General features: G+C 33.3%; 3 protein-coding genes across 5 annotated transcripts in view; all 3 read left to right on the top strand.

Annotated features, from left to right (window-relative positions):
- Positions 1 to 21,466, top strand: part of LOC124452196 — a 29,834-nt gene extending 8,368 nt beyond the window's left edge. The window contains exons 2-4 of the mRNA XM_047002780.1: positions 18,149 to 18,430; positions 20,910 to 21,149; positions 21,429 to 21,466. Coding sequence (XP_046858736.1) covers positions 18,149 to 18,430; positions 20,910 to 21,149; positions 21,429 to 21,466 — 560 coding nt within the window. The remainder of the gene's footprint in view (positions 1 to 18,148; positions 18,431 to 20,909; positions 21,150 to 21,428) is intronic.
- Positions 1,962 to 14,508, top strand: LOC124451852. 3 transcript variants are annotated; one of them, XR_006950702.1, is made up of 13 exons: positions 2,780 to 2,850; positions 3,670 to 3,780; positions 5,012 to 5,108; positions 5,942 to 6,036; positions 6,172 to 6,245; positions 6,597 to 6,653; positions 7,615 to 7,712; positions 8,025 to 8,150; positions 8,443 to 8,690; positions 11,115 to 11,162; positions 11,235 to 11,302; positions 13,686 to 13,822; positions 14,108 to 14,508. XR_006950702.1 is itself a non-coding variant. In XM_047002458.1 (7 exons), exons 1-5 carry the CDS (start codon positions 1,978 to 1,980, stop codon positions 8,143 to 8,145), a joined length of 489 nt encoding a protein of 162 aa, XP_046858414.1. In that variant the 5' UTR covers positions 1,962 to 1,977; the 3' UTR covers positions 8,146 to 8,150; positions 8,443 to 8,690; positions 9,830 to 9,904. The 3 variants fall into 3 exon arrangements, 1 of the variants encoding a protein (XP_046858414.1); XR_006950701.1 differs by having other exon boundaries at positions 2,781 to 2,850; positions 13,686 to 14,508; XM_047002458.1 differs by lacking the exons at positions 2,780 to 2,850; positions 5,942 to 6,036; positions 6,172 to 6,245; ... (3 more) ...; positions 13,686 to 13,822; positions 14,108 to 14,508 and adding exons at positions 1,962 to 2,039; positions 9,830 to 9,904.
- Positions 21,467 to 24,024: 2,558 nt separating the features above from the next.
- Positions 24,025 to 26,609, top strand: LOC124451847 (receptor-type tyrosine-protein phosphatase F-like). The gene is made up of 7 exons (XM_047002454.1): positions 24,025 to 24,065; positions 24,314 to 24,641; positions 24,884 to 25,174; positions 25,243 to 25,318; positions 25,583 to 25,862; positions 25,942 to 26,005; positions 26,367 to 26,609. Exons 2-6 carry the CDS (start codon positions 24,323 to 24,325, stop codon positions 25,996 to 25,998), a joined length of 1,023 nt encoding a protein of 340 aa, XP_046858410.1. The 5' UTR covers positions 24,025 to 24,065; positions 24,314 to 24,322; the 3' UTR covers positions 25,999 to 26,005; positions 26,367 to 26,609.
- Positions 26,610 to 27,408: the final 799 nt, after the last annotated feature.

Below are 27,408 nucleotides of genomic sequence, written 5' to 3'. Positions count from 1 at the left end.
TGACTAAGGCCATATCTTCCACACTTACATCTGTATATTGGTGCTGTATTTTCGCAGAGACTTTCACAATTATTCATTTACAAATGATGGTCAAAATATAAACATTGCTACTCTTGGATATTGAATTATTCATAATGGCCCGCTAAAGCCTGGCACTAATTAAAAATATTTCAGTTCGCGTGCTTCATAAATGATCAGGTGCGACCATTTATTAACGTTTTCATCAGAATTTATTCGCAACCGTATTTGTTATTAACAAGATACTTACGTTTTCTTGTCATATTGATTCCACTGGAATTTAACCATTTAATAAAACCATTGCAAATCAGGCACAAATCTTCAGTGTCTCTTTCTCTTTCTTTCAATTTAATTTGCGACTTTTGTGAATGGAGAAAGTATGATTCATCATTGCTTTCATCAAATCAAACCAGTTCTAATGTTGTAATGAATTTCAACAAAATTTCTATTAAGGTCATGTTTGTGATAACTCTATTAAAACGCAGAAAAATTCCCAGATTTTGTTTACTGCCTTCTCTAAGAGTCGTAGTGCTTCTAAAGCAATTTATATCCATAAGTTCATGGTGTGCTCCTGCTGCAGATGGAATTATTATTTTCAACTGAATTTCCCAAGTCTTTATGCAGTTAACGTTATCAATCTGAAAGACAATATTGGTTGGTAATGTTATGATTTGTCATTCATTTTATCTTGTAGACGGTGAAAATATTGGAGCTATTGCTGGTGTAGTTGTAGCTGCAATTTTGCTCATTATTCTTGTTATATTGGTCATTCTTTTTATTAGGATTAATTCAAACTCTGCTACAGTGCAGTGAACTGCGTATTGTAGTTATTTGACGGCTACTAAAAGTTCTCAAAAATGGGGGAAGTTGAATTTTTTTCGCGAAATTATTAGACGTTTTCTGAAATTTAACGTACTATAGAAGAATATGATTAAGCATAGAATTTTATTTTTTTAACTATAAGAGTGAACGAGTGAATGATTCTGAACAGTATTTGAAAACAATTTGGAACATAACATCAAATTTTAGGCTAAGGATGTAGTCAATATTTGAAATAGGATAACGGTTGTAATAATTTTATCTAAATACATTAAATAAGAAATAAAGTTAAATTACAAACAAACAGTGGCGTAGCATGCTCAGTATTTTATTTTAATGGGGGGGGATTTTGATACATTCATGTATTTTGGAGTTTGTGGAATATATATGAATATGTACACACTGTCATCTCATTAATTTACCTGACGTAGAAACAGGAAGTTTTAGTGGATGGAGTTTACTTTGTTACCAACTTTGTTAGTTTTAAAAATGGTACTTTTGCATGTTCTTGTTCTTTCTTGTTTTCTCTTCTTATCGTCATGATGATATTCATAGAAAATATCCAAAATTCTCGAGTTAATTGAATTTCCTGATTATTTGATTGCGAGAGTGCTAGGAACGTTGTGTTTGGCTGTAGATAGTGATTAACGAAGAAGAAGAAATGGGTTGAAGCAACGACTTGACATTTTACAAAACATGAAAAATGTATGTGTCAGAAAGCTCTATTGCAAAACACATCCTTTGGTTGAATACTAAGGAACAAGCCGAGTGGTTTCAAGTTAGTCGACAATCAAATCGTTAATGAAAGTCTGTTGTTAACCCCTCTCCTCGTTTTTCTACACCGGCCTGAACACCACCGAAAGATTGATCTCTGTTTACGGCCATATTTACATTTGCTTTCGAATTATGCTTATTTACGGAAAATATCAACTTGTTACAAATGAAATACGGGCAATTACAATGAAACATGAAGGTATCTTTATGAGGGTATTGAAGACTTGTGCGAAACAGCGAATCAGGCTATAGTCACGGAAAACATAGCCGACCCTCTCACGAGTATCTCCGGTTAATACGTCCATATACAGATGACCGGAAGTGCCCGGTGTTTCAACTTTCAAGAGTTCACTGATATCATGTAATATGGCGGATTGTAAAAATTTGAAAAGTGTTGTGGTTATGGACGAAATTTTGTCCTCAAAAAGGTATTGATTTCTTTTTCAATATCAATTGTCAGTTCTTAAATATTTCATTACATTTTTGTTCACCTTGTACTCCGTTGGCGTTAATTTGACCTTTTAAATTGACAATCATTAGTCATCATGTTTCGAGACAAACATGGTGACTAATGATAGTCAATTTAAAATCTTTTGGTTAAGAAGACATTTAAATAAACAAATGTATGTGTTGTGCAACAGATAGTCTGTTGTAACAGGTATAAACTGTTGACATTTGTCTGTTGCAATCACGACACTGCACTTGTCTTTTCTTACAAAGTATGTATATACATGTTGTGCTATTGATTGTTAACTGCTGCTCTTGATGATAAATATTCTACAGCACTATTGATAAGTCAAAACATGTAATTGAATGTCCCATGTTATTAGATGATGAGCAAATGATATATTTAAAGAAATGTGTTAAATTACTTTTTCTGGTTATTTGCTAGGAATAAATGTCTGCAAAGCAGAAAAGATGAGGAAACGCCAATTCAAATTCTATAGAGAAATTTCAAACCATATCATCTCACAGCCCATGTTAAGGAAACTTTCATATTGGCAAGTCATAGCTTTCACGGAAGAATCTTAAATATTCACAGCAGATTTGTGCCTCCTGTTTTTGTGCGGCAAATGGATTATATTATTCGGTGATTTAGGAAAATTGAGAGGAGAATTTTTATACATATGCCATATATATTATTTTGCAAAAAGTTATAATTCAAATTGCTGGCATCCTTTGTGTAACAAATAGAATTCTCTTTTTGGTGAATCATATATGGCAACAGACTCATGGAAGGTACTTTCTACTGCATTTTGTTTATGAAAAATTTTATTTTCATTTCATTTTGCTGTTAATGTTTTCTTACTAATTAGAAACATTTTATAACCTTTTCTTACGAATTAGAAACATTCTATAATGTTTTCCTACTAATTAGAAACATTCTATAATGTTTTCATACTAATTAGAAACATTCTATAATGTTTTCATACTAATTAGAAACATTCTATAATGTTTTCATACTAATTAGAAACATTCTATAATGTTTTCATACTAATTAGAAACATTCTATGATGTTTTCCTACTAATTAGAAACATTCTATAATGTTTTCCTACTAATTAGAAACATTCTATAATGTTTTCTTACTACTTAGAAACATTCTATAATGTTTTCCTACTAATTAGAAACATTTTATAATGTTTTCATACTAATTAGAAACATTCTATAATGTTTTTATACTAATGAGAAACATTCTATAATGTTTTCCTGCTAATTAGAAACATTCTATATCGTTTTGTTACTGCTTAGAAACATTCTATGATGTTTTCCTACTATTTAAAAACATTCTATAATGTTTTCTTACCATTTAGAAACATTCTATAATGTTTTCCTTCTAATTAGAAACATTCTATGATGTTTCTTACTAATTAGAAACATTCTATAATGTTTTCCTTCTAATTAGAAACATTCTATAATGTTTTCCTACTAATTAGAAACATTCTATAATGTTTTCTTACTAATTAGAAACATTCTATAATGTTTTCCTTCTAATTAGAAACATTCTATGATGTTTCTTACTAATTAGAAACATTCTATAATGTTTTTTTATTACTTAGAAACATTCTATGTGAACAAATGGGTCTCAGGACTATGGTATCAGTGACCATTACCTTTCAAATGGTGTTCATGTATTACACAGGGAAACAGGTGTCATTGAAAAACTTTGTGTAAGTTATTTTAACAATTCAAAGTCAGTTTAGTATGAAGTTTTTATGCACTGGTCAAGGACCCAAATTAATGCAAAAAAAATGCTTCTCAACTATTTTAAATTTTTTCATGGATCATTATGTGACATTGAGAAATGCAAAAGTTTGCTGCAGATTCTGCTGTTTTACAAAGGTGTTGCTTTTGTAGAGTAAGTTCCTGCAAGATAAAAATAAGATGTACCATGAAGAAGTAAAAAATTTATCTATGACCAAAAAACTTGTTTCTTAATACACAAAAAATATGTCACTTTGTTCATCTAAAAGTGCATTTGCATGATATCTAAAAGTTTGCCAAAAATGTTTTTGATTTCAATAGCCTTTGTAGAGGAAGCTGTAACCGTTTTGCACTGTTTGGTGTCTTATTTTTTGTTCTGGTCAATTTGAAAAGCTTTCTATTGAAACTTGCATTTGGACTGTTTGCCCCAGTAATCTATGTTTTAAGATAATTCTAATGATATCAAGTCCCATTATTCGACATAGGCACTTAAATCCAACATGACAGATATTGTATCAATTTCTAACCTAAGATTGTGAAAATACCTTCAACTGAAATTCACATGCCCATTTGTGTAATATTAATTTGCACCCTGTTTGAGGACATTAAACCACATTTGAATTCATTCAACCACTTTTGTATACATTAAACCACATTTGAAAACATTCATCTACATTTGAATACATTCATTTACTTTTTTGTACATTCAACCACATTTGGAAACATTCATCTACATTTGAATACATTCATCTACTTTTGTGTACATTCAACCACATTTGAATACATTCATGTACATTTGAATACATTCATCTATTTTGTGTACATTCAACTACATTTGAATACATTCATCTACATTTGAATACATTCATCTACTTTTGTGTACATTCAACACATTTGAATACATTCATCTACATTTGAATACATTCATCTACTTTTGTGTACATTCAACCACATTTGAATACATTCATCTACATTTGAATACATTCATCTACTTTTGTGTACATTCAACCACATTTGAATACATTCATCTACATTTAACTGTATTGAACTACATTTGACCAGCAATGAGTGCTTTGACATCAACATGTGTATTAATGACATCTTCCATAATGTTATTGATATATATTCCCTAATTTCATCCCCTCTAAAAGCACATTCAGTCTTTCTTCTATAACATTTATGCATGTTTTTTTGCAGCAAAGTTATGGCTTTATTGAGTGTGCTGAACAGGATCTTCGAGTGTTCTTTCATTACAGTCAGTACAAAGGACATTCAAGTGAACTGGAACTTGGTGGTTTGTAAATTTTGCTTATTTTCACCCTTCAACGACTCTTATATTACTTGTTATGTGTGCAACTACACCATTAGTATTATATTGTTTTTCTGAAACGTTGATATAATTTCATTCAAGTATGAGGCTTGTTGCCTTTCTGCTATTTAATAAGGGGAACAAGCTGTTTTGTGGGCTTATCCAGTTATTCAGAGCATTTGTTTCATCAGTCATTATTTGAAAAGCATTCTTTGTCAAGTAATTCATTGGGTTTCCTCATATGACTTTTCACTCCCTACCATAATCAGTGGTGACACTTTATGACATATTGGGAGAGGAAGCTCATCCTCAAGGCATGAGATTTCTATGGAGATTCCAGGGCATGCCTTTGTTGGTATACTTTTAAAATTTGATCTCCACCATCTGAATCCCACCACAGTTCATGTTATCAACACGTGGCATTCACGTGCCTTCACGATGTTGTATGAGGGTGTTCTTTGCTATTCTAACTTGCACTGTTCTGTCTTTTAATGTGAATGTGATGGGTATTCTGAAGGACTCTGTCTGCAAAAATGTGTGTCCAAATGTTAGTGTTAGTTAAAACAACTTTTCAAACTCATGTATAGTCTTTGTTTTATTGTGGGGTAAAACGAAACAGAACTTTGTTTATTTACCTAGTCAGAACAAACCACTGATCATTGACTTGTTGGGAGTTTCACACTGTAATCCTTCACCATCCGCCCCGCCTATCCCTTGTTTCTACTGCTACTGCAAAGGCCACTGCTCTGGTCTATTATCTGAAGTGTAAAGAACATTTCGATTGATATTGATAGTCGATTAAATCTTTTTTTGTTTAGACTGTGTGGAGTTTGAAGTGACATCAGATTCTCGTAAGGGTAAACCAATTGCATGTCGAGTGGTGAAATTGGAACAAGGCTCTGTTACATTTGAAGTAAGTGACCTTGACACCTTGTGTACTTTTTGACGCTTGCCGTGTATGCACGTTCATCCTGGTTTGGTTTACAAAGTTTTACGAGAAATTGAGAAATCGTCTTTGGTGAATCATCCATTTATGTTTCCTTTGTAGGAAAAAGCGAGGAAAGAGTTGTTGGTAAAGTGGAAGTTGAGGCGAGGTTGTCGAGACACAGCTACCCCAAACAGGTGATTTTCATCGTGATCAATTAGCTGGGAAAATGTAATAGTCAGTGGCGAAGCAAACGCGTTAATTAAGGGATGGGGAGGGTGGGTAGATAACAAATTCATCTATGCACGTCTTTATGCATGGAACACAATGGAACTCAATACGGCAGGACATGCATATGTGGAATATAGATGTGTCACCCCTCCCCAGTTATCGTGCTTGCTACACCACTGTTCATTATGCATATTGCTTTAAAATTACTCGTTGTTAATGGTCGTGTATGAATTTTTTGAGTTGCGTATTCCTGTTGTTTTATTGTACTTTGAATGTTTGTGATGTCGTTTTCAAAGAGTTTCATCATTATTTTGTAGCAGTTATTTCGCAATGGCGAGTCCGAATGTGGTCGCGTTAGTTATGAAGTGAACGGAGTAAGTACTGTTTGAACTTCTTCCATTTTTTATGCATCTTTACGTGGCTAACTTTAATACTTAAGTCATTTTTTTTGGGGGTTTGAGAGAGAAGAATTAATGTAAAATATAAAAAGTATCAGACTTTTTACTCAACATCTTTTATCGAACATTTATCGATTGGGCAATAAATACAGAACACACCAGTGAGCAAAATATTTGCTTTGGGCAAAATCCCAAAATTGAAACAGGCAAGAAAGTTAGTGACGTGACGATAAGGGAAACTGTAGATTACTGCCTGCAAATTATTGACATTTCCTTCATCTTTTTTGAAACAGGTTTTCGCCGTTATTTCCTTTTTGGATTTTGATCGTTCCCTCCACACCATAGAAAGCTTGCTATGCATATTTTGCCGTATTAAATTAATTTTTAGGCTTTTGACATGCATACCTACATAAACATTGACTACCCTCCCACCCCACAATTATCGAGGCTATTATAGCGCCACTGTATTCTCGCCCTTGATGAGTTAAAATTATACTGCAATATGGGATTAGGATTAGATCAGATGAGATGAGTTTAAGATCATTTCGCGATACAGGTATGCACTGTCATGGGGTGGAGTTTAAGATAATTGCATGATACAGGTATGCACTGTCAGGGGGTGGAGTTTAAGATAATTTCAATATACAGGTCTACACGGTCAGGGGGGTGGAGTTTAAGATCATTGCATGATACAGGTATGCACTGTCATGGGGGTAGAGTTTAAGTTCATTGCATTATACAGGTTTGCACAGTCAGGGGGTGGAGTTTAAGATCATTGCATAATACAGGTTTGCACGGTCAGGGGGTGGTGCTTAAAATCATTGCATAGTAAACGTCTGCATGATCAGGGGTGGAGTTTAAGATCATTGCATAATACAGGTCTGCACGGTTAGGGGGTGGATCTTTATGATTCTAACCGTTGCTCCTTTTCTTTCAGGAATTGTTTTCTCTTCCACATTATCAAGCTGATGTTTTATCAAAGTCTCACATCTACAAAGGTGATACTGTGTCTTTTTACATCCTGGAAAACAAAAGGTAAATTATATTCTTTGCTATAGCGTTGAAAGCTTGTACTGTTTCTCTAGATTGTATCACGTGCTTCATCGCGTGAAGTACATTACGTGGTTAAGCAATGAATGCGCAGTCTTAAGAATGTTCTTTCTATTTTGGTGAAGTCTTTCTCCTTATTTCTATGTTTTGATTTGCTACCTTACGCAGGAAAACGCTTTGGTTAAGGCCTATAACATGAACGTTAGTTTATTATTTACACGAGCCATGTCCAATTTACGAGCCATGTCCAAAATGTTGTTTGTTTGATGCACTGTTACAGTTCATAAACCTCTGTAGAAATGGACAATGCTGTGCCGTGGAGTTGTTGCTGCGCGAAGCTTTGCCTCCTGTTTACGTTCAACGATTGTCTGCTCGCTCAAGGAATCTTTTGGTTTCATCGACAGAGCTGACAAAGTGAACGAGGTTTGTGTTTGGGCCGTTGCAGTTGCTCCCTGTAGATCAGTATTGATAATTTATTGTTTAATACAAAATGAGTTTTATCAGTTATTTCACTTATGTATACGATTTGATCATTTGTAATTTATTTTACACACGATGACTTCTGATTGGCATTTGACGTAGGATTGGAAATTTTCGGTTTGCAAACGAGTCACGTGACTCAACTGACGTATTTTGTGATAGCTGACGACAGCAACAAGTTTATTTTGGAAATTCGTAAAATTTGTTTGTAAAACTTGGCCAATTATTTTGTCAGGTAAAGAAGTTGCAGTCTCAGTGGAGCGTCTACCAGAAGGTACAGTGAAATTTGATGATGTGAGCAAAGACACATTTCAAGGCACCATCGAGAAAGTACATTGTCGGACAAAAGACAGGAACCGTTAAATGGTGTGATATTGTACAACACAAGCAATGGTAGTTCACAGCTGCCATATTGGGAGAAAGATGTCTTGGGGGAGTTCACCGTCTTGACTTGGGATGTTGTTGGTTTTAAAATTGCTACAGGTAAATATGGTTTGTTGTAACTGTTGGTATTATTTCAACATGTGCAAGATCAATGAGAGATGATTTTGTTGATCTAGGCAAAGAACAGTTTAAGACTGATCGAGATATCTAGTATATATAGATTAAGTTACGATCGATAAACCAGGCGGGAATCGTACACAAAATATAAATATTAAATTACTAAGTTAGTTTAGTTTAGGTTTCCTTCTGTAGTAACACTGGATCAATAAGAGCTTATCTTTACTGGATCTTTAGGAAGAAGAGTTTAGAACTGGTAGAGATATCTAACATAAATAAACTTGGTTTAGTTCAGGTTTGTTTCTGTGGTAACACTGGATCAACAAGATATGATCTTAACAGGATCATAAGAAAGAAATGTTTAGGACTGATAGAGATATTTAGTAAAAATAAAGTTAATTTAGTTTAGGTTTCCTTTAGTAGTAACACTGGATCAATAAGATATGATCTTTACTGGATCATTAGAAAGAAAAGTTTAGAACTGATAGAGATATTTAGTCTAAAGAAAGTTAGTTTAGTTTAGGTCTCTTTCTGTAGTAACACTGGATCAATAAGAGATGATCTTTACAGTAAGAACTGTTCAGAACTGATAGAGATATCTAGTATAAATAAAGTTAGATCAGTTTAAGTTTCCTTCTGAAATATTAGCCTAATTGGTTGTTAAAATCTAGGCTCTTATATGCGAAGTTTTACTTTACTCCCTACTTCAGCCTCATATCTAATCTTAGTTAAAAATAACTTTGTTACTGTATCAATGGGTGCTCCATCGACAATTCTTTAAAACTTCAACTAGTCTTCCTTTGCTTAGACATTACCATGTTTAGACGTAACATTTTGTTTTAAACTAGTTCGTTGTCCTCCTTATTGTTGATTGAATGTTTTGGTGTCTTGTTTAACGTGCATGTCTGAACATTTGAAGAAAATACCAAACGTGTATGTACCTTACAGAATAACCAAGCTTTCAAACTATAGTTTTCCTTTGAGTGTTTCCAGTTGGATATGGCAACATGTCCATACAATGAAAGAAATTAACAAATTTTCCCCGTGATATCGGGAATATAAAGCACGCTTCCATCTTTTAGCCACTCAGTCAAGCGATACATCTCTCTTCTTTTGTGCAGATCGGCGTGATTCTTTAAGAAGAGCAACGGAAATTCATCTCATCAAGGAAGTGGAAAGCAGCAATGGATGCAATGTCAGAGAAAGAGTAAGTTTTAATTCTCCTTTACATTTGCTAGTGTTTAGACTGCGTCATGAGGAAGCCATTTCTCCAAATTTAGCGGGAAATTGTTTACCTTTATCACTGTGATGGCAAATGTTAATTGCTTTGAGTTATGGTTTGACCTTTACCCTCCTCGTCTATGAGTATTTTATCCACCCACCCCGTCAAAAATTTACTCCCCTCAAGTTGTACCTTCCTAAAAAGGTATACTTGCTCTCGAAGCATTCAAATTTTCACAATGTATCGTTGAAAATAAAGGTTTGTCCAAAGTATTTTACTGTCTTCAATCTCTCATATTTTGTTGGGAAATCTTTTATTTTCGACAACGCTAACATTGTGCTCCATGGGCATTGGCATTGAGCATTTTTATTTTATGAATGTCGATGTATAACTATATTGCACAGAGTCGACTTAAACTCGTTTCCTTCTTAAAGATCTATGTTAAAAATTATTGTTGGTGTAATGTGATTAAATGCATGATTTCTTGTTCCTTGTTAGGGGTTTGTTTCGGCTTTGAAAGACGGCTATGGCTTCATTAAGTGTTGTGATAGAGATACATTAAATGCATAATTTTTTGTTCCTTGTTAGGGATTTGTTTCGGCTTTGAAAGACGGCTATAGCTTTATTCAATGTTGCGATAGGGATACAAGATTATTGTTTCATTTCAGCGAGTTGATTGATGCGGTGAGTTTTGTTATTATGGCAATCGTAAGCAAAAAACAATTCAAATCAACCTCTTCTAACCACGTTAGAACATCGTTTGCTACATAAAGCTCGATATGTGCCAGTGAAAGTATGTCAAGATAAATTGATGGAGAAAGTAGCTTTGCTGATGTTAGTTTAAAGTATCGTTAAATGTTTGTAGATGAAGATCGTCCAGGCTTGGTGAAGTTCTGAGAAGGACTGTTGGTGTTGTTGTTGTCTGTCAGCCGTATAACCAAAGTATTGACAACCTTCGCTGTAGGCTTCACTCTTAAGATGACTACCGCTTAGGTTGTCGAAACGTCAGTCAACATCAACAAAACAATCCTTCTCAAGATTTCCATAACGTGGACGATCTACATCTACACACATGCAAAGGTACTCCGGGTTCAAATCATTTAATTTAAAGCCTTATCAGTTAGTGCATGATCGTCTCAAAATTATTGCTTGTCGTGATGCAGTTGCTGTTTTATTTTCCATAGGAACAAGAAATCAACTTTTCCGGTGAAGTGGAGATCAGTGTAGTCGAGGTTCGTAAAAAAAGATGCATTTTGAGATTTTTGTCGTTGACTGATTTCTACAACTTTAAAACTCGTTTACAGGATCACGTGTCCGGAAGGCTGAATGCGATTCGTGTGAGAATCTTACCACGGGAAACATAACTCTCCAGGTATAGTCACCATAGTGTATCAACCAATCATATAGTCACCATAGTGTATCAACCAATCATATAGTCACCATAGTGTATCAATCAATCATATAGTCACCATAGTGTATCAACCAATCATATAGTCACCATAGTGTATCAACCAATCATATAGTCACCATAGTGTATCAACCAATCATATATTCACCATAGTGTATCAATTAATCATATAGTCACCATAGTGTATCAACCAATCATATAGTCACCATAATGTATCAACCAATCATATAGTCACCATAGTGTATCAACCAATCATATAGTCACCATAGTGTATCAACCAATCATATAGTCACTATAGTGTATCAACCAATCATATAGTCACCATAGTGTATCAACCAATCATATAGTCACCATAGTGTATCAACCAATCATATAGTCACCATAGTGTATCAACCAATCATATAGTCACCATAGTGTATCAACCAATCATATATTCACCATAGTGTATCAACCAATCATATAGTCACCATAGTGTATCAACCAATCATATAGTCACCATAGTGTATCAACCAATCATATAGTCACCATAGTGTATCAACGAATCATATAGTCACCATAGTGTATCAACCAATCATATAGTCACTATAGTGTATCAACCTATCATATAGTCACCATAGTGTATCAACCAATCATATAGTCACCATAGTGTATCCACCAATCACATAGTCTCCATAGTATCAACCAATCATATAGTCACCATAGTGTATCAACCAATCATATAGTCACCATAGGGTATCCACCTATCATATAGTCACCATAGTGTATCAACCAATCATATAGTCACCATACTGTATCAACCAATCATATAGTTACCATACTGTATCAACCAATCATATATTCACCATAGTGTATCAACCAATCATATAGTCACCATACTGTATCAACCAATCATATAGTTACCATACTGTATCAACCAATCATATATTCACCATAGTGTATCAACCAATCATATAGTCACCATAATGTATCAACCAATCATATAGTCACCATAGTGTATCAGCCAATCATATATTCACCATAGTGTATCAATTAATCATATAGTCACCATAGTGTATCAACCAATCATATAGTCACCTAGTGTATCAACCAATCAAATAGTCACCATACTGTATCAACCAATCACATAGTCTCCATAGTATCAACCAATCATATAGTCACCATAGTGTATCAACCAATCATATAGTCACCATAGTGTATCCACCAATCATATAGTCACCATAGTTTATCAACCAATCATATAGTCACCATACTGTATCAACGAGTCATATAGTCACCATAGTGTATCAACTAATCATATAGTCACCATAGTTTATCAACCAATCATATAGTCACCATACTGTATCAACGAGTCATATAGTCACCATAGTGTATCAATTAATCATATAGTCACCATAGTTTATCAACCAATCATATAGTCACCATAGTTTATCAACCGTATAACCAGAGTATTGACAATCTTCGCTGTAGGCTTCACTATGATCATTTGACGGCTACTAAAATTTCTCAAAAATATAGGAAGTTTAATTTTTTTCGAGAAATTATTAGGCGTTTTCTGAAATTTAGCGTACTATAAAAGAATATAATTAAGCATAGAATTTTATTACCTTTTTAACTATAAGAGTGAACGAGAGTGAATGATTCTGAACAGTATTTGAAAACAATTTGGAACATAACATCAAATTTTTAGAATAAGGATGAAGTCAATATTTGAAATAGGATAACGGCTGTAATACTTTTTATCTAAATACATTAAATAAGAAATAAAGTTAAATTACAAACAAACAGTGGCGTAGCATGATCAGTAATTTATTTTTCTTGGGGGGAGGGAATTTTCATACATTCATAATTTTGGAGTCAGTGGAATATGTATGAATATGTACACACTGTCATCTCGTTAATTTACCTGACGTAAGAAACAAGAAGTTTTAATGGATGGAGTTTACTTTCTTACCAACTATGTTAGTGGTAGTAAAATGTTGCTGTTCTTGTCCTTTCCTATTTTCGCTTATTATCCCCATTATAATATTCATTATAAAATCATCCAAAATTATCGAATTAATTGAATTTTCTGATGATTTGATTGCAAGAGTGCTAGGAGCATTGTGTTTTGCTGTAGACTAGAGATCAACAAAAAAGAAGAAATGGGTTTGAAGCAACGACACAAGATTTTACAAAACAAGAAAAATTCATGTGATCGAAAAACATATCCTCTCTTATAGTTTTTTGTCAGCCCCTCTCCTTGTTTTTCAACACTGGCAGGAACACCCACCGAAAGATTGATCTAGGTAGTTGGTACCAAACTTTTTTCCACCTTTCTTAACGTCTATTTTCTTTCGTCCCCTTTTAGGAAAAAATCTCAAACCTCAGAGATTGGATGTTGTGTGTTCATTAAAGTGTTATAGCTGTACGTATTGTATATGGGTCAAATAAAGCGTCATTTACACATCGGATTTTCGTAGCATATGAGAATATCTCCATTTGAAGGTAACCAAACGTCACGCCTTGCGTTATCGAGCATTTTTGCTAACATAAACATATCTGGAGATACCCCCAACATGGACGACTTTGAAAGAATTTCCTCTTCTCACGATTCATACAAACTCTCCCTTAATGAGAGCCTCATTATCAATAGCTACAAGTCTTCACTTATCGACAGTATAGTAAAAATACAGTAGAGCAAGTCCATTGAATTTTTTGTGCTACGTATATCTCATTGCGCGTATGATTACTATATTGGAAGCTAGTAAATTGACTTTTTTTGAGTAATAGGAGTGCTGAGCTGGCTAACGGCAGTCTGTTATCTAATTATATGTACAGTAGAAAGTTTCTCACCAAAGTGGACCTTTGGTATGTTTCCTTCACTATGACTTAACATCTGTCCAACGCAGTTCTATTCAACTCTTTTAATTTCAGTATATTTTGCTTCCTAACTTCGTAATTTATATAATCTATTTGACACCGTCTCATTTTGTATTCTAACACCTTATGTAAATGTGATTATTTCTCATAACATCCTATTAAGCATGCAATGCTACCCAACCTTCCGATTTGTTAAATACGGCCCTATAATGTAGCGGATGTTGAGTTTTATTTTATGTTTTTCTACGTGTTTCTGTGCACCTGTTCACTTCAGAATTGTTTTATTATTGATGAGGAATATTTACTCTAAACGCCCCTAATGAATATTTTGATGAGAAAATACGTCAGTAAACGTCACTGTGATAGCAAGAGGCCACCATGTTAGTACATAGTTAAATGCTGTTAATGACTTAATGTTGACAATGACCATATATAGTCTCTCAGATCTATAACAATTCAAACCTGCGTTTCATAACAGGTAATTTTACAAATAAATGGAAAGAAATTTCTTAAAACAAATAACAAGAGTTTTGGAAACAAAAAGGAAACAGGAGTGAATGCCAACTTTTACAAAACAGCGAGGACAAAAAAGTAAAGAAAACTTCGTTTCAGTTTAAATAATCCTTTATAATAAACCTTTTATTAACTTTGTTTATTCGCTATTCGAGCCTACGAGGTCTGCACAAAAAGAATTAAATGATCAGATATTTCTCTTTAAAGACTTCAAATAGTAAAGGTCTTATAATACAACTAATTTTAATGTGGTGTTTCGAAATTTATGTGTTTCTACAAGTTTTCTGTCCACCTCTTACATCAAAACGTAGACTTAAGGGCAACACTTAAGAGCTAATTAACAAAGACATATTACAAAAAAATATGTAAAAATTGCCTAAATTAAAACCATCCTATCTAGTTTTAATTTAGTTTGATATAATATCTTACAAAGTGGCTGTCCAATGCATGCTAAAAGTTTGTCATATACCAAATTATAATTGAAATCAAAATGATGTTGTTTTTGATTCTTTATGCTGAACTCAATCGCTTGAACATTATTTAATAATTAAGTCATTATTCTTGAAGCGATGTTTTCTTGTCATTTCTCACTGTATTTGCGCCGCTGTCGTAATGTCTCCATCGTTGAAACAAACACCTGTAGGCAATAAAGTTACAGCTGGTATTACGATGTAAATTTTACTGTATAGTTCGGTCCGACACAATCTGTTGTATTTAGGGCCTAAAATTTTGCTAATGACTGTCAGCAAAATTGAATTTACTGTTGGTAAAGTTGATAGTCAAAAACTTAAAATACGTTTTATATTGTAACAATATAATTTTTCGTCATTGAGCACTTGAAGTCATTAACCTGCTTTGCCGTGTTTGCCCACATTAGATGCATTATTTGTGCTTCGTTGCTTCGTAGCTATAAACAGAGGTAATTCTCTAAAATGTCAAAAACTTTATCTTCTATAACATTGCTTTGTCAACCAACAACAGCATCCAAATTTATAAACATTTAAAGTATAATAGTAAATTCGTAAAAGATAGGATTTGACGCAAAACAAATTCTATAAAATGTTGAATAACTGGGGCAGATGGCATGAGTGTTTGCATATACTCAATATGGCATTCTACATTTAAGGAAGCCGACAGCCTTGGCCAGCAGTTGCAAGTAAAACCTTGCGAAAGCTACAACTCTTTTGTTCGTCTGACTTGAACGTATCTTAATTTTTCTCTGCTCGTGTAAGGTGTATTTCTGCAGTCGCCATATTGTGTCCGTTTTTCAATTAATAAAAAAATAAAGGTAAGATAGTAAAACGGAATTTTCTTTATCGTCGATGCCATGTTAACATTTAATACTGCAAATTTTTTCTTTCACTGAGTTTCATTTACCACAATACCTCTATGCTTGATGTAAGATTCGGGACAGGTTAATACATTCATATTTTGATTCATATATACTATTATATTTTTCGCTCAAATCTCTCAACTACATCAAAAACAAACCCTATTCCACTGTTCTGTAAATAATTTTGTCCTTTAGCGGCACCTGCGAAAAATTAAAAGAAATCCGCTTGAGATTTTCAATTCTTATGGAGTATTCATTGTCAGTTAGTACTCCACGAATAACTGCAAACAAAGGATGAACGACAAGCTTCGAAAAATGAAAAAGTTGCAAAATATTTCAAAGATTTTCTGTGATATTTCTGTAAATTTTTGTAAAAGAATTTGAGAAATCTCAAGATAACGCTGAAACCCAAAACTACTTAGCTGCCCTTAATATCGACGTTCGTTTATTTTGTGAGCTCTTCCCTCCTCAATAGAAAAAAAGCTCCGCGGTGCATGTAATGTAAATATCTAACACCCTTTCAACATTATTTTTTGGTCATTATCTTTTGAAATTTTTAATTTATGTAGTTAATTTTTCCACTGTAACTTTTTGAAGTTGTCAACTGAGCAATTTAGCTGTTTTATACCTGCTAATGTGCGAATGAAAATCCAATACGGGTATAGCATTAGAGACAATACGGGTATAACTATACAGCTATAGAGGCTGCGTTACAAGAAATTGTAAAGTACTTTATGATTTCATAGGTTTTTTACATGTATCATGACATAACAGGAAATTGAAATGAAATAGCTAATGGGAAGCTCTGCATGCACAATTGTTATTTTCATATTCAGATAAAGAAATTTAACATCGTCTTCGGTTTTTAATCCATTGTATCTAAAATAAATGATTTGCTTTGGTTTCAATTTGATCTTGCTTTCTTCACTTCCTTAGCGCTATCCACTAAAAAGCATTTTTTCATCGTTCAATAAATCTCTTGAAACACAAGACGTTGAAATTTATATTGAACCGAGTAAGAAGAATAAAGCATAAATTTAAAGTTAACCAAGTTTCATTATTTTAAAAAAGTTATAACCACGTACCTATATAATAGCTATAGTGGCTACCAATAAGAGAGCCATCATGCAGCCATATGAGACTATCTCGATCTATTTCTGAACAGTTTTTCTCGCTACACAATTTTGCTGAAATGACTTTTTTAGATAATGCTCATATATTGCTCAAAAATCCGTTTTGATCGTGATCTGCTTGCATCACAGATGTAATTGTGACGTAGTCATTGTCGATCTAAATATAAATTTAAAGTCTTCTGTGATAACGTACATACATCCAACAATCAATTATAATTTAGAGCTTTACTGTATATCCTTGGATCTATGCAATGATGAGTTTAATGATATGGTGGTTATTGTGGCTGTTATTTGGTCAAGGATTCACAATGAAAATGGGTTGGAATGAAGAACTTGAGTTTTGTGAGGAAGAATGGAAGAAATTTGTGGCGGACAAAATTGAAATCGATTCGAAATGCAACAATACTCGTACACGTTGTTGTGTTGAGGAGAAGAAATATCTTTGGAGCGATTTAAAATGTTTAGTGAAATATGTCCTCTTGAAGGTAAAGTAAACAACAGTTCAGTTTACAGTAAGTACAGAACATCAACTGGCCATGTTGGCAAACAATCACAACACTTATATTACTGAGGTACTGTTTAATTTAAATATGTAATTGAAACCGTGTTCTTAGAAAGTGCAATAAAGTAAGGTACCTAAAGTAAATTGTTTGAACCAGTAAGGTACATGTTAAAGTACTCAACTGATTTGGATACACTAGCTTCACAGCATTGACGCAGAATAATATCTCGTTCATTGTTCCTATGTCTAGTTACAAAAGCAAAGTAATATGACAGTAGAGTCAAAAAAAATATATTATATATATATGCAGTTATATGATAAAGTCTGTATAGTTATTGTCTATTTGGGTTTAAGGAGGACTTTCGATTCAATGTGAATAGTATGTAACATTTTGTGGCCAAATGAGTGTCACTTTCTACTTGTTCTTTTTCTTTGGACAACCAGTTAAAGATAACTTAATTTTTTGTTAGGGACATGTGGATGCAGCCCGTTTATTTTAAACTTTACTGTTTTGCCACACGTCGATTATGGTGATTATCCTCTTTTACAAAAAGCATTAAAGGGAAATTGGAAAGAACCAGAAAACTTCACGTGTTCACATAAGTACATAAATAAAGGGAAAGTATATTCGTATCTTAAACCTTCTAATAGATTTGGAATCCGACAATACAAAATCCTTCTCAAATATGTTTTATACGGTGGAAAAAGTCACACTTGTTATGTTGTCATCAACGTGAACAGAAAACCACAAGGTACGTGCAAGGGCAGTTCATTTTAATTTTTCATGTTTCAGTTTAATTTATAGTACACCAATGTCATTATAATGCTTTATATTCAACTTTGCTCAAATCCATTCGACACTTTGACCTATATTTAATTCATCATGTACGTATACTCTTAAGTGAATTTCTTTGCAGTTGCAAAGCTAATAGTATACACCCCGGAACAGCCAAACATGTTTAATTCGTCATACATATATTATAATGTAAACCTGTAAAAGAGTAAAAGCTCAATTCAAGAGCGTGTCTTGGTTATTTTCGGGTTTATTGATTTTATTCATTAACGATCACGTTGGAAGATTTTGGTTGTTTGTTAATGGGTGTGAGGGTTAGGGTTAAGATGTTCATATATTGATCTGTGCTAGTTAAGCTTTATTATTATAATACAACGGTGATGCAATCTCGATTGTGATTGTCTAAAAGCCTTCAAATAATTGTCAATACACTATCACCTAGAAAAACATTGAAAATTACCTGTAGGTGACGAATTTTCTTTATGAGACAACTGTATATACAAGAAATATTTTGGTAGAATCTTCATCGAGACTTTCAAGTGTTTTACTCTGCTCAAATTATCGGGAATATAGACGAAAAACACCGAAAGTGTTAAACTGTTTGTCCAGAGAGTTTTCATCGCGTATTTACAGGAAATAGACGAAAGCGAACCGCAAAATTTTTCAATCAGACTGCAGTCAGCGCTATCCCCTCAGATTTGCTTCGGTAGATATCCAATTGACCTCGGTCTGAATATTCTTTTATATCATGCTCAACTTAATCCAAAATTGTTAAATATTTTAACGGGAGAATGTTCTTATATCACTTCAGTAGAAATAAATTTCGTTGTATATTAACCCTCTGTATAATATCCCTGTACATATTTGTATGCATCTCTCCTCTGCATGTATAAACCTTTATAAACCCGTAAAAAAGCCTCACGATTTTGTATAAGCCCTGGCATGATATTTATTTAAATTGTTTGGAATTTTAAATTGTGCAACTCTGGTATTCTTATTATCAAGAGCACTATTTCACAGCACAACTTAAATGAACTCCACCAAAAGAGTGTACAGCTTACAGAGTTCACAATTCAGTTTTACATTGAATTATATATTCCTTGTCTTCAAGTTTGAATAATACTAACCTAAATCATCAACTTTTTCTGGGCACAAATTTGTATAAGTGCTTAGATAAACTTCCTTTTCATCAAAACGAAAGTCATGGGAGTTTATACAGATGAAAAATCAGGTTCAGCAAACAATCTTAAAATATTTCAAATATTTCAATTGCGTAAACAAACCATAACTCTCCTTTTCCATCGTAACAGACCGTGCGCCGTGAAATTTTTATTAATTGATTTTTTACACTTTTCAACTTGTTTGTAAAATTTTTCAGTCTCCATGCCATTGAACTAAAATACATGGAACGCTACATCAAGCATATAATTGAACCATATTTTACGCTACACACGCGAGATTTTACCCAAGACACGCGCGTTTAGTGTTTCGAGTTCCTCTCGCGGAGTAAAAATTGATTGACTACACACTCGTGTCTGGGGTAAAGTCTTGCGTGTCTGGGGTAAAATGACGGCTTTAAAAAATTATTAGGGTTTTGTATTACAGGTAGCGTTCCATGTATTTCAGCTCAATGCTCCATGCTGGATGCCTTAAAGTCTTGCATATGCCATTATTTATAAAATGACTCTCAACAGCAATTGGTTTATTTAATTCTTTAGAAAGGTTGAATTTCAAGATGACTTTTTTTTGGAGTGTTTTTTTCTATGTTGATAGAATTCAGTATGCTAAATTATTTTTCATAAAGTCATATTATTTATATATATAAATTTTGTAGAGTGTGGTATTTTCAATCAATTTTATCATGTATCATTGTCCTTTTTCAGATACGAATGGATTTTTCATCAAACATGTTCAGTGAGGAAAGTGTGTTTGGGATGATTTACCCGCTCCCTACCTGTATACAATGAATTGTTTTGAGGAGTCAGCTTATTTTAAATTTTTACAATCTGGCTCCATCAATAGGTCGAATACAACAACGTGTATTGTCTTACGATACAGAACTCTTGTGGTGTTATCTTCTGGAAATTTTAATGGAGAATGCGGAGCCATCAATACCATAACCCAAACAAATTGGGGTGGTCTATTCTATTCACGCTATAATAAATGCATAGTAGTTAGAGGAGTGGCTTTCGATTATCTCGACTTGGAACTGGCCAATTGTAAAATGAAGAATTCAATGGCAGAATATTCATCCAGTTAGCGTATATATACTTAAACTCTATTAAAAGCCACTGCAAGGCCACAGATATAGGAATGGCGCCAGTGAAGTCACTGCCATCACACACTTCATTTTTATCAAATCAAGTTTTATTTTACAGGAATTCACAAATAAGCTTGTATAGATATGAATTTACTTATTTTTTGTGTGTCTTTAATAGGCTCAGTAACATGTGATGGAAAAAATATATCGGACGTTAGTTGTTCTAATAATCAATATATGGTGATAAAAGTTGCAGAATATCGTGGATTGAGAAAAGGAAGCATTTGTGGCTCCAGTTATAACTTTGATTACAGTTGTAGTGTCGATGTAACATGTGACCTTAAAAATTACTGTGATGGTGAAAGAAAATGTAATGTAACCGTTGATGATAATCACTTTCCTTCAAATATTTGTCCTGGTTTGGAGAAATATCTTTACTTTGAATATCAATGTAACTACAAAAGTATGCCATACAGAAAAATTTGCAATCGTAAGTATTATATGGGAAGATTATATTTTGCTTATTATTAAAGAGCTTCGGGACAAGTTTTGACCTTAATGCGCAATGGTATGGTGCTCATTTTTCTACTATGTACGTTATCAATTTAGAAAAGTTGACACAAATTTGAATTTTCGTCGGGTGTCTTCACCAGGCGTGGTTTGTTTATGCAGTTTTATCTCGTATTGTATAATTTAGTGTCTTTTTATAATGTGACATTTAAACTTGTGTCCTAAATATTTTTCATAAGTTTAATGGTTTGGTGAATTTTGTGTTTTTAGTTTGTTAATGCAAACTTTGTTCATGGAAACATATCTTCTTCCAGTCAATTTGATTTATCAAATCTATTTCTTTTTTAAAATCTTTTGGCCATTCTATGTAGGCCAAAAGTGACATTTACAATTGCATTTGTATTCATATTTTCATGACTTCACACTACAGAATTTTTACATATACTGTATATATATACAAAGATAGATTCATTACAATTCCTATGAATTGGGAAGCTAAACGCAGCGCTCACCTATAAAAAACGGTATTTGTTCTGGTTTCATTAATGATTCACATAATCACTTAGACACATTTTGTTGTGATTCGTGTTTACAACACAAGAGAAAAGTTCTCAGTTCAACTTATTTGCCTGTAGTTCATTGTCAACTTAAAGATTAAAATCAAAACAGTGCTTACCAACTTTAAGTGTAAATCTATAAGATACTGTGTCCATCAGAATGTGGAAAACATTTCTGGTTAAGTGCTTTCAAACTAAAATTTTTAAGTTAATGTCACCTTCTGTGTTCTTCTGATATTCAAACTCCGTGTATATATTTTATTCATGGACGAGATTTGTCATATTTATGTTCATAAAACCACTTCTAAAACACAGATTTCACTTTAAGATATGCGCCATAATCACAATTAAAGGAAAAATAATTTTTTTGTGTAGTTATGGATGTACGCCTGTCTAAGTCGAATCTTCCGAACGAAGGTGTCGTGAATGTTATTACCAAGTATAGAAACTTCACCATTTGCAACAACAGTCTTTTGCATAAAATGAAGACGATTATCTGTAAACAACTTGGTTATCCTACCGCAGCATCTGGGGGAGGCTCAATGTCACTATCATCTTTGATGCATCAATCGTTTATACCTGGAATTGTCAAATGTGATGCTCGAGTGAACGATTTATCTCAATGTGCTATCACTCAAAATAATGATTGCTCTCAATACTCGTACGTTATATGTAAGCATTCTCATTCAATTTTTTTAATGTATTAACGTATTGCAGGACACATTTGTATGACGTTAGAAAAAGATTTTTAGTGAAGAATTTAAGGAATGAATGTGTTACTTTTGTGTTCTCAACTTACATCTGTCTATTGTTAAGCATCATGACTTACTTCTATCATCAAGACTTACATCTGACATCGTAGTGTCACTGTATTTTACGCTGACTTGGAGAATTTTACAATTCTTCTTTTACATAACAAAAGAAATATAACATCACAAAATATAAACGATTAAAACAGGATTGCTGCGAATACTGAGGATTAAATTAATTTTCCTCTTGCTACTTCATTTCGTGCTTCAAAAAATGTCCAATTGTCATTCCTCTGCAATACGATTGACGTTCACTCTTTAATGGAATTTAAATCGCTAAGGTATTGTTGTTATTAGACAAGATACTTACGGCTTCATGTCATAGCTGGCTTAATTCCAACTTAAATTTAACCTTATTTAATAAAAGCAAAATCATTCGTATTCCTCCAATATATCTTGTGCTCTTTTTCTTTCTTAAGAAAACAGTTTTTAATTTTTCCAATTTTACGTGAATGGAGAACAATATGAGAGTGCACCATTGCTCTCTATCAAATCAAACCAGTTCTAATGTTATAATGCATTTCAACCAAATCCTTTTCTATTTAAGGTCATGTTTGTGATAATCCTCTATTAAAAAACGCAGAAAAATTCCCAGATTCTTGGTTTACTGCCTTCCCAAAGAGTCGTAGTGCTGCTAAAGCAAGAATATCCAGTGGTAGTTCATGGTGTGCTCCTGCTGCTAATGGCAATCATTACCTTCAACTGAATTTTCCGAGTCTTTATACAGTTAACGTTATCACTATCTTTGGAGACAGTTCAAGTTCAAGCTTTGTAACTAAATATCACTTGCAGACAAACATTGATGGTGTGAACTGGAAATCTGAAAAATCCCAGAAGGTAACAGTAGACTTATCGAATTTGTATATTATAAATTTAAAGGAAATTTAAAAAGGAATGAAGTTATAAACTAAGTAAACTTTTAAATTGCTATTTATATACAAACTTGTGTGCAGATGTTGATTCAGTGGTGTAGCCGGCACGCAAAATTGCTGGTTCTATGTAAATTTCAGATCATTATCATTATTCATTTCTTTAGAGATCTATTGTTTTTACAGTTAGTGAGCTCTGAGAAATTTACATATAACACGACCAAATTTGTGGGCTAGCTACGTCACTGTGTTGATTGTCTTGGTTACTCCTGCACTACGAAGGACTCTTGCATTTGATTATAAAGTTTAAATTGTAGCTATGTGCATGATTTGAAGCGATACATAGACAATGCATAAACTACTCTCCTCTGGACAGCGTTAAAAAAACCTTTCTTTTCTCTAACCTTGCTCTGCAAATACACGAAAATCAATTTGTTTGTTTTATTCCAGATTTATCTAGGAAACAAAAATGGTTACAATGATGCGGCTATAGAAAAGTTTTCTGGTGGCCTTAAATCCAAAGCTTTGCGAATCTTTCCATTGAAATTTGTTGGTGCACCGTGTTTACGAATTGAAATTTGTGGTGGAGGTAAGAGGAAGAAAAAATATACCAGGTTTACTTTGCACTGTAAGCACTTAATTTTTCAATATATATAGTTTTTTCTCTGAGTATTAATTAAACATGAGTTAGTTGACAAAACAGAACAATTTTCCATGAAGGCTGAAGTGTTAGTTTCTTTCTCTGTTGAAATAAACTTATTGAAACAAGCCTTTTCAACATGCAGTTAAGTTTAACACGTGTTATTGGAGAAAAAGCAGAACACTTATTTCACTTAGGGGCTACACATGGTTCAATTTGTAGACAAACCAACAGATCTCATTGCAACCAAATCTGCATCGACGTACCTCGAGATATCATGGAAACATCCAAAAAAAACTGGTGTGAAACTTGGTACAAATATCTCGAATCCTCTTACAAGTTATCTATTGATTTTGCTAAAGGATACTATGATTGTTTTTGATAAAACTCTGAAGGTAACTGACAAAAAAACGTACAACATTACGAATCTTGTTCCTTACGCAACGTATAAAGTTAATGTAACCGCCGGCAATTCTGAAGGCTTTGGTAGATCAACTACAGCTACTTTTAGAACTGCTGAAGATGGTGAGTTCATATCAGTTTTTATGTATACATATCGGCTGTTGTTGCATTGATGGTGTTATTGCCATAGACGAATTTTGAAAGCTCAAATCTTTTCTGGTCGATATTTATTTCAATCATGTTTTTTTTATACTGTATTATATTTAAGTTAACAATGACAGTGTACAGTTGTTAGGACTTCTTTCTAAAGTGTATTTAATATTTTATATAAATCTTTAAAACAAATGTTTTTTATTTTTGTTTAGTTCCCGAAGGTCCACCTTTAAATGTTCAAATTGTCGCCTTAAGCAGTTCATCGTTATCAGTTACGTGGGAGCCACCAGACAAGAACAAAACAAATGGAAAGATAGTCAATTACACTGTTTGTATTACACACTTGGAGAATGAAATCTGTTCAATGAAATATAGGATCGCGGAACAGCGTTTGGACATAAATAATGTGAAACCAGGGACAAAATATTATGTTCGTGTTTTAGCTTCTACAATAGTGGGATCTGGATGTTACAGCAATGTTACATGGGTATTTACAAATGGATGTAAGTTGTCTATGGTTTATGCACAGGTTTGTTTAAGATGATAAATTTATTCAAGTTTATTTATTTAGTGGCACCTGAACTGTCCACCAAGCAGATTGGAAATACGTTGACTTATTTGTTGCAAAATCCAAATGTGGAATATCGGTAACTATGTATTTTACTAGAGCAAATTATTGTAAAAAACTTAAAGGAACTTAAAAGTATTTTTTGAGTTTTTCGGATTCATGGCTAAGTATAGGACAGTTGGTTTCATGTGGGATCGAGGTAGTCTAAATATCTCTGGGGAAAGCTTTGATGACTCGTCGCTTTTCTTTGGCATTGCGGATGCATGCATAACATATATTTTAACCATTAACAAAAGCAGAGGTTATGCATGTATTTTAAAAATGTTTTGCCTTAAATTTGCAGATATTTCTATGTAGTCGCGATGAAAAATGTCACAGAAGAGAGTCGACTGCCTTCTAACTTTAACAACACAGACTTAGTGACTTATTCTAAGGCCATATCTTCCACACAACCAATGCCGTATATTGCTGCTGTAGTCTCTCGCAGAGACTTTAAGCCTGATTTTACACTTGGTCATGGTGAAAACACAACATGGCGTTCCAATGGTGAAAATTATTATAATGGCCCGCTAAAGCCTGGCACTAGCTACAAAATATTTCTGCGCGTTTTCATAAATGATCAGGTGCGACCATTTATTTACGTTTTCATCAGCATTGATTGCTGCAAATTTTATTCAAATATAAATGTTCACTTCGTTTCAGGGTGATTATTATTCCACTGACTGGAGTCCAGTGGCAGCAACTGCCCAAAAGCACTAGTCTTCAGGTTTGTGTTTGCTTTCAATAGCATAAGGAAGTTTATCGATGTCTAAAGTGCAATGATTCAAGATCTTTGCAAATTTCAGTATAGTAAAATGCCTGAAAATTTTTAACGATGAATATAGATTTTGTTTGATGATACAACCGATTTAATTCCCACAAATAACTGCCTTAGTGATTTTGTGTACGTCTTCTCTAATTTCATTGCGTTCCAAACCTAATTTATACAATAAATAAATCATAAATAGTTAACAGGGATGAATACATGAGGTTTGAGAGCGGTTACACCCTCAGCTTTACAAAAATGATCGCTGAAAGACAATATTTGTTGGTAATGTTATGATTTGTCATTTAATTTTATCTTGTAGACGGTGGAAAAATTGGAGCCATTGCTGGTGCAGTTGTAGCTGCAATTTTGCTCATTATTTTTGTCATATTGGTCATTCTTTTTGTTAGGATCAATTCAAACTCTGCTACAGTGCAGTGAACTGCGTATTGAAGTTATTTGACGGCTACTAAAATGGGGGAAGTTGAATTTTTTTCGCGAAATTATTAGACGTTTTCTGAAATTTAACGTACTATAGAAGAATATGATTAAGCATAGAATTTTATTTCCTATTTAACTATAAGAGTGAACGAGAGTGAATGATTCTGAAGACTATTTGAAAACAATTTGGAACATAACATCAAATTTTTAGGCTAAGGATGTAGTCAATATTTGAAATAGGATAATAGTTGTAATACTTTTTATCTAAATACATTAAATAAGAAATAAAGTTAAATTACAAACAAACAATGGCGTAGTTTGCTCAGTAATTTATTTAAATAAGTTGGGGGGAACGGGATTTTCATTCATTCATAATTTTTGAGTCAATGGAATATATATGAATATGTACACACTGTCATCTCATTAATTTACCTGACGTAAGAAACAGGGGGTTTAAGCGGATGGAGTTTACTTTGTTACCAATTATATTTGTGTTAGTATAATGTTGCTGTTCTTGTTCTTTCCTGTTCTTGCCTATTATCCCCATTATAATGTTCATTTTAAACTCATCCAAAGTTATCGAGTTAATTGAATTTTCTGATAATTTGTTTGCTAGAGTGCTTGGAGCAATATGTTTGGCTGTAGACTAGAGATCAACGAAAAAAAAAAGAAATGGGTTTGAAGCTACCAGACAAGATTTTACAAATCAAGAAAAATGCATATGATCTCCCAACACGTCCTTCTCTCCTATAGTTTTTTGTCAACCCCTCTCCTTGTTTTTCAACACTGGCAGGAACACCCACCAAAAGACTGATCTAGGTAGTCGGTACTAAACTTCCGCAACATTAAACCCGTTTAAAATTTATATTTGCGTTCGAATTATGTTTGAATTATGAGTAAAATATCAAATTGTTACAAATACA

This window comes from Xenia sp. Carnegie-2017, unplaced genomic scaffold, assembly GCF_021976095.1.
Source record: "Xenia sp. Carnegie-2017 unplaced genomic scaffold, XeniaSp_v1 HiC_scaffold_24, whole genome shotgun sequence".
In the NCBI taxonomy this organism is placed as follows: Eukaryota; Metazoa; Cnidaria; class Anthozoa; order Malacalcyonacea; family Xeniidae; genus Xenia; species Xenia sp. Carnegie-2017.
Note: the sequence above shows the minus strand (reverse complement) of the source record. Positions and strands in the feature narration are given on the sequence as shown.